General features: G+C 42.1%; 1 protein-coding gene across 1 annotated transcript; it reads left to right on the top strand.

The window, feature by feature from the left end:
• Positions 1-319: 319 nt before the first annotated feature.
• SMCO3 (single-pass membrane protein with coiled-coil domains 3) lies at positions 320-3,699 on the top strand. The gene is made up of 3 exons (XM_074983956.1): positions 320-342; positions 863-1,249; positions 2,805-3,699. Exon 3 carries the CDS (start codon positions 2,806-2,808, stop codon positions 3,481-3,483), a length of 678 nt encoding a protein of 225 aa, XP_074840057.1. The 5' UTR covers positions 320-342; positions 863-1,249; position 2,805; the 3' UTR covers positions 3,484-3,699.
• The last annotated feature ends 2,990 nt before the right edge of the window (positions 3,700-6,689 follow it).

The following is a 6,689-nucleotide window of genomic DNA, read 5'->3' as shown; positions in this document are numbered from 1 at the left end:
CATGAGCTTTGTTTTGTTGCAGCTGCCATGTCTATATTAAGTATTATAAATTTGTAAGAAATTGTTTATAGGTACTATAAGTCTTGTAAAAAATCCTGGCTGTTCCTTTGTAAGAGAAATTTCTTTCTGAAATGAGCTTTCCTTTGTTTGAGTGAAGAAAGCGTGAACTAGGAGGTGTGTGCAATAGAATCAGTCCCTGAAACCAGCCTGTCTGGACAACAAGTTGCCACCAGCACTATGATGGATAGAGAATAATAGGAGCTGAGCCTGCAAAAGAATCCACCTAACAAAGAGAAAGAGACCCCATCAAGAGAAGACCAAAGTCCCATCTGCTGTTAGCTGGTGAGTTGTGGTCATACAGCATCCTGGGTCAGTGGGACAGGACAAATAGTTATAGGACTGAAACATATAAAAGATGAGTGCTAAGCTATAGGAGTCATTATCCCCTTCTTTCTGCTCTTTGCTATCACCTCTGTGCAGTAGTTAGTCTTGGCTGGCTGGGGAGGCAGGAGGAGGCCCTCCCTGTCTCCCCAGGATGGATGGTACTACACTTACAAGAAAGAGATCAAGCTGATAAGGGGGGGTCATACAATCAGTTAACTGCCACGGATTTGTGACTGCAGCCAGACACACTGGATCCCACTATGCTCTGGCCTTCTCTGCTGTCCCTGTTCAACTCTTCACCTGTGTGAGTTTGTCTGTATAAGTGTGGGAGTGCAGGAGGGTATGGGTGTGTGTGGGTGTGTGCTTGAAAGCTAGTTCCCCCTTTTCCTTTAATCCAATAGTGGAATTTAATAAAACGTTATCCTGGGGTGGTCTCTAGTGCAAAAATTAAAGTAACAGTTTGTGATTATGTTTGCAGGGCACTCAAGTTTCTGACGTATATATTTTTAGAAACATTTTGATGTGACATTCATTAGCTTGCATACAGATTTGTACAGTACCTGTTCTTGACAGGCTACTGATTCTAGGTTTGTGTATCAAATGACTTTACCAATATGAACTAAGCTAAACAATTTTAAAATGGAAATGGAGGACCAATGAGCTGAGGCTTGGTATTGAGTCCAGAGAGCAGTGTTACACGACATGAATCTACAAACCAGGCAGGCAACAGGACCCAGCTACAGCAACAATCCCTGCAGACCTAGGTCATCACATTCCACTAGAAACAGCCAGAGAAACCTAGTGAGAAGAGAATTCACTGTCCTGAACACCTACCACTGATTACAGCGCTCTGACTAAAAATCAGGTAGGTGGCCTTTATATTGCTGTGTACAATTCCTTAAATATATATATAGGGCTGCAGGGCTGGTTTATAGTACACACAAAGATATAAGTATATATGAACAGCTTGGCTATTTGACGTTAAAAGTAATATATGTCTGCAAAGTGTAAATGCCAAAGAGGAGGGTGGTGATGTGCAGAAGAGATAAAAACAGGATAAATGGAAATAATCCTACATTGGCCAGGGATAAAGCGTATGAGCTAGTTGGCCTCTTCCATCTCTTGAGTTTTTATTTTACTAATGACATTCACAAAAGTTGTGCTCTGTTCAGCACATTCCATCCTCTCCAATTTTCTACCATATGGTACTAACCATCAACATTCAACAGAGCATTTACTATAGTGAAAGGACCCCCATACCAGTCTGAGTCAGAAAGAACCCGTTCTCTATTTTGCCGTAGGTAGAACTGACAAGTCATACCTGCTTTCACCAGACTTTATTTCAGGTCATTTCATGGCTTTTCATCAGAATCACAAACTCGGCATGTACATGAACAATACCTCCACCATTCTCAAAAAAACAAACAAACAAAAAAAAACGCATGAGTTGAAGAGATTGCTGTATTTTTTTTCACAGAACAACAAAATAAGCATGCAAAGGAAATGCAGCAGCTGTAATATATTTTGATTTTTATAGGCCAATGTAGAGGTTCCATGCAAAATTACTAATTATATACCTTCCAGTTGGCTTGTGGATGAACGTGGTCTGTTGGTTCAAAGGCTGATTGAAGTGGGACTCAAAAAAGTATATATAGAGAAGTTCTTGTTGCTCAGAAGGGGAAAAATGTCTAGTGGAGTACCACCAGACAGATGACAGCTGACTCTAAACTGGCAAGTGTTGCAGAAACTAGTGAGTATAGACAAATGATATGAAGGAAGCTAGTAGTAGGAAATAGTCATCTGATCTATCATATCTTAGATGTTTTTGAGGTGCTGTATGAGTGAGTTATCTAAGTACCAATAACAAAACGAAACTTACCTCATAAAAATACTGGCTACTATGCAAAAATACCCCAAACCCACATTGCCAATGAGGGGCAGAGTACAAAAACACAAGCCAAGAAACCTATGCCCCTAGGGATGAAGGTAAATAACACATTATGTATGATTTTAATGTAATACAGAAAAGACCAACAAATGTGAGGTTACAGATAGGAATACGAAGATTTCAAAGTTGCTGGGGTCTTTTCAAAAAGGAGCCCTGTCTGGATGAGCCACGCAGTGGCGAGCCGCGTCAATTTTGAAGTGCCGTGGCTGCCGGCATTCTAATGAGGTGCTGAATATGTATTTCAGTGCTTCATTAGTAAATGCAAATGGCCATTTTGAAGTTTTGGGCTCGTGTAGACAATAGTGTAGACCAGCCCACAGTCATAGATTTGACTTGTTGGGTCTAAAGTAAATCACTGACCTAGAAGTTCTGTATTCCAGTTCTCAATGCAATCCAGTTCTCTTCCAGTGTTCTGGGTTAAAAGAAAATTGTAACAAATCTTATTTTCTCTCTTGTCAATTATTCTCTGAAGAATGGCTCTGAGTGACTTCCTTTACCCAGATAACCCCAAGAGACGTCAGGAAGTGATCCGTCTGCACCAGGAGCTGCTGGACTGCTTGTTGATTAATTTCCATGCCACGGATGAACTGATCGCAGTATTAAATGAACACTTGGGCTGCACAATTGCCCAGATTAAGATGGAAGAGGGTGGTACCATCAAAGAAAACTGTGACATTATCATCTGTGCCATAAGTGAGATCCAACGTGAAATATGGAAGATTGACAAAGAAATGAAGGAGATGCTGGAGCCAATACTATATCAAAAACTGTATGATCTCAAAGAGCCAGAGATGGAGAAAATTGCAATAGCACGTAAAGTTTTTTCAATTGTTCTAGGTGAAGCTACTTCCATTGCTAGTATGGTAGCTGTAAAACTAATTGGCTCAAATGTGGTAATTGTTGCTGTTAACAAGTTGGCCACTCTGCTTGCACAGATTGGTGCTTCTGTTCTTGGAGGTATTGGCATTGCCATTCTTGGACTAGGAATTGATATAATTCTCCAGGCCATCCTGGGAGCAGTTGAGAGGGATCAACTTCTGGCGATTGTTAAAAGTTATGAGGAGCATCTGGCTGAATTTAAGACAGCCTCAGAAAAATATCAGCAAGCCATAGCTGAAGTAACTTCCATGGTGAAATGTAAAGTTAAGTGAAGAGGTTTTAATGTTCTCCCTGGCTGTTACAATGACCACACCAATTATGCTTACATTAACTTTCTGAATTTTTATGGCAGAGTGAGCATTTTCACTTCTTTTTTTTATGGCAGAGTGAGCACGTAAGATAATCAGGGAAATGTGGACCTTGCTGGCTCAGGAGAGTGGCACAGAAATATATCAGTAGGTAATTGGTTTAAGCCCGCTCCAACTAGATACCGTATAAGGCTGTGTCTACACTTCGCATTCCTCTTTCTAAAGAGATATGCAAATGAGGAAAATTAAAAATGCAAATGAGGTGCAGATTTGCATATCTGGCACCTCATTTGCATATGCTTATTTCAAAAGAGCTTCTTTCGAAACAAGAGAACCAGTGTAGACACTGCTCTTTCGAAAGTAAACCCCATCTTCGAAAGAATACTTCTTCCGAAAAAAAGGGAAGAAGGATTCTTTCAAAGACAGGGTTTACTTTTGAAAGAGCAGTGTCTACACTGGTTTTCTTTTTTTGAAAGATGCTCTTTTGAAATAATAATATGAAAATGAGGTGTCAGATATGCAAATCTGCACCTCATGTGCATTTTCGATTTCCTTCATTTGTATACCTCTTTGAAAAGAGGACTGCAAGTGTACACACAGCCTAACAGTACCTGCTCAAGATGTCTCATAGCATATGGGAATTGAGTTGGTTACTTCCAATCCAGTTCAAAATGCTCGAAGTACAAAAATCACTGTAATTAATTTCTAAAGTCTTGGAAAAGGCCAGGCTTGTATTAGACTTTTTTGCTCGATTAGTAATGTCAATTAGGAACTTGATTTTTAAATGACATTTCTATACCACAAGAACCCTTGTGGGGTTGTAGTTTTCCAGGCAACAAGATAAAATAAATGTTTTTGCTGAAATAAGTTGCATCTGTACCGTGAGGGTTTCCTGCTGTAGCTATACTGACAAATCTTTTCTAATGTAGATGTATCTTATTTCAATAACGTTTACAGGGAAAGGTCAAGGGATGTTTAATTAGTATTTCCCATAACGACTGTATTCAATTGGTGGACCTACTGAGTGTCCCTCTTAAAATAAACCCTAATCCTGACCTTTGGGGTTCTGAAAATTTCTCTAACCCTGTAGTTAACAAAAGTTGGCTCTAATATTCCAGGGGGTTTTATCTAGAACAGCTCTTAATAACTATTTGTATACTCACTGGCTACGATTACACTACAGTGATCTGTCAACAGAAGTCACTGTCAGAAGAGATTTCCCAACAAAACTTCTGTTGACAGATTGTGGCCACTCACAAAAGCCAACCAGAAGAGTGCTCTGCTCAGTTGACAGAGCAGCTGGATTGCCTGGCAGCTCTCTCAACAAAACAGGCACCTGGAAGCACAGCAGACAGGGCTGCCCGTTGTTCTGGATGCTTTGTCTGTCGAGAGAAGGTCCCCTTCCACGAGTGTCCACACGGCTCGTTTGTCGACAGACTCTGTTAACAACAGCATTATGCCTCATAGGTCAGAGGCAGAACGCTGCTGGTGAAAGCGCTGAGTTTTGCATGTGGACATTCCACCAGTTTTGTTGGCAAAGCCTGGGTTTTGTCGGCAAAACTCGCTAGTGCAACCATAGCCATTGTGGCCCTGCTCCTATACCATACATGTAATTAACCTTAGCTATGTCTACACTAGCACCTTCCTTTTGGAAGGGGCATGGTAATGAGTGAGGTTGGAACATGCTCATGAGGTGCTGCTATGAATATGCAGTGACTCATTAGCATAATGGTGGCCACAGCGATTTGAAAGTGCCGCTTTGGAATAGCGCACTGCCTGTGAAGATGCGGGCCTTTTGAAAGGACCCCCCAGACTTCAAACACCAGACAGGAAGAAGGGGCTTTTGAAGACTGGGGGATCCTTTCAAAAGGCCCCCATGCACATCGGCAGTGCACAATGAGAAAGCAGCACCTTTGAATCGCTGTGGCCGCCAGTATGCTAATGAGGTGCTGCTCATTCATGGCAGCATCTCATTAACATCTTCTGACCTCACTCATTACCATGCCCTTTCCAAAAGGAAGGGGCTAGTATAGACACAGCTCTTATGTATGTATGTAATCCCGTTAGGGTCAATGGGACTATCCACATGCAAAAGTGTTTGCAGGATCATAGGACTTATTTTGCTATTGTATTTTATTTTATTTTAAGTGATACATATGCGAGTGATGTGAGCATTCAGAGGCCTTGTTTAATACAATTCCGAGTTTCATACATCATTATAGGAATAGTATGAAATTAAATGTCTTTGCATATTTTGTAAATAAAAGGATAGAGAAAAATGTTTGATTTGTATTCTCTCTCTGACATGCTTTGATTTGTTTCTTTGTTTTGTTCTTTGTGGGGAAAAATAATTTAAAATGAATAGAAATACACATTATGGATGAGAATTGTCCTTCCTGTGTGTTGCTGATTTAGTCCATATGTACTTGTCCGGGGCTCAGGGCTGTGGTAGAAGGTTGGGGTGCAGGGGTCGGGTGAGAGCTCTGGCATGCAGCTGAGGATGTGGTACTCATTACTGGGTCAGAGGGTTTGAAGGCTGCAGCTGGGGATGCAGGATCTGGGGTTGGGCTGGGAATTAGGGGTTTGGGATGCTGGCTTCCCAGGGAGTACAGCGAGGAGAGTGGGATCACCTCAGGTCTCTCTCCACAAAGCAGCACCTTGGCTGGGGGCGGAAATCAACAGCTATGGAGTTGGGGATGTGGGATAGCCATGTCTCACCCAGCTGCAGCAGGTTTGGGATAGTCCTGGGTTGGGCCTGGGGAGGTGCACTTCTCCTCCAGCTGTGGCAGATCTGGGTTGGGACTAGGCAAAGGGCATCTCTGGGGGGAGGAGCACCTGGTCACAGCAGGTCCAGGGCTGGTATGGGGCCAAAAGGGAGAGGCATCTCTCCCCACTGAAGCATGAATGCTTGCGTAACGCTTAATAGGCTGCTGAGTGGCTGGCCATGTGTCTATACAACTTGGAGGGAACTTACATGCCGTATATTAATTACTCTGCAGATACAGTACAGATTATCATTCATGGATCAGCATTCATGTTATGCTCCACATCTATACCTGGCCCAAGCCAGGGAAGCTAATGATCCAACGACTAGACCAAATTTGGTGATGAATCCTGATCATATGCCACCTGAGGAATGTCGTGCATATGCTAAGATTGTAGGGCTGTAC

This window comes from Carettochelys insculpta, chromosome 1 (genome assembly GCF_033958435.1).
Source record: "Carettochelys insculpta isolate YL-2023 chromosome 1, ASM3395843v1, whole genome shotgun sequence".
Taxonomy (NCBI): domain Eukaryota; kingdom Metazoa; phylum Chordata; order Testudines; family Carettochelyidae; genus Carettochelys; species Carettochelys insculpta.
This window is presented reverse-complemented; position numbering and strand designations above follow the sequence as displayed.

Excerpts from the sequence above, each read along its gene's own strand:
- SMCO3 (XM_074983956.1), top strand. The coding sequence starts at position 2,806 with ATGGCTCTGAGTGACTTCCTTTACCCAGATAACCCCAAGAGACGTCAG.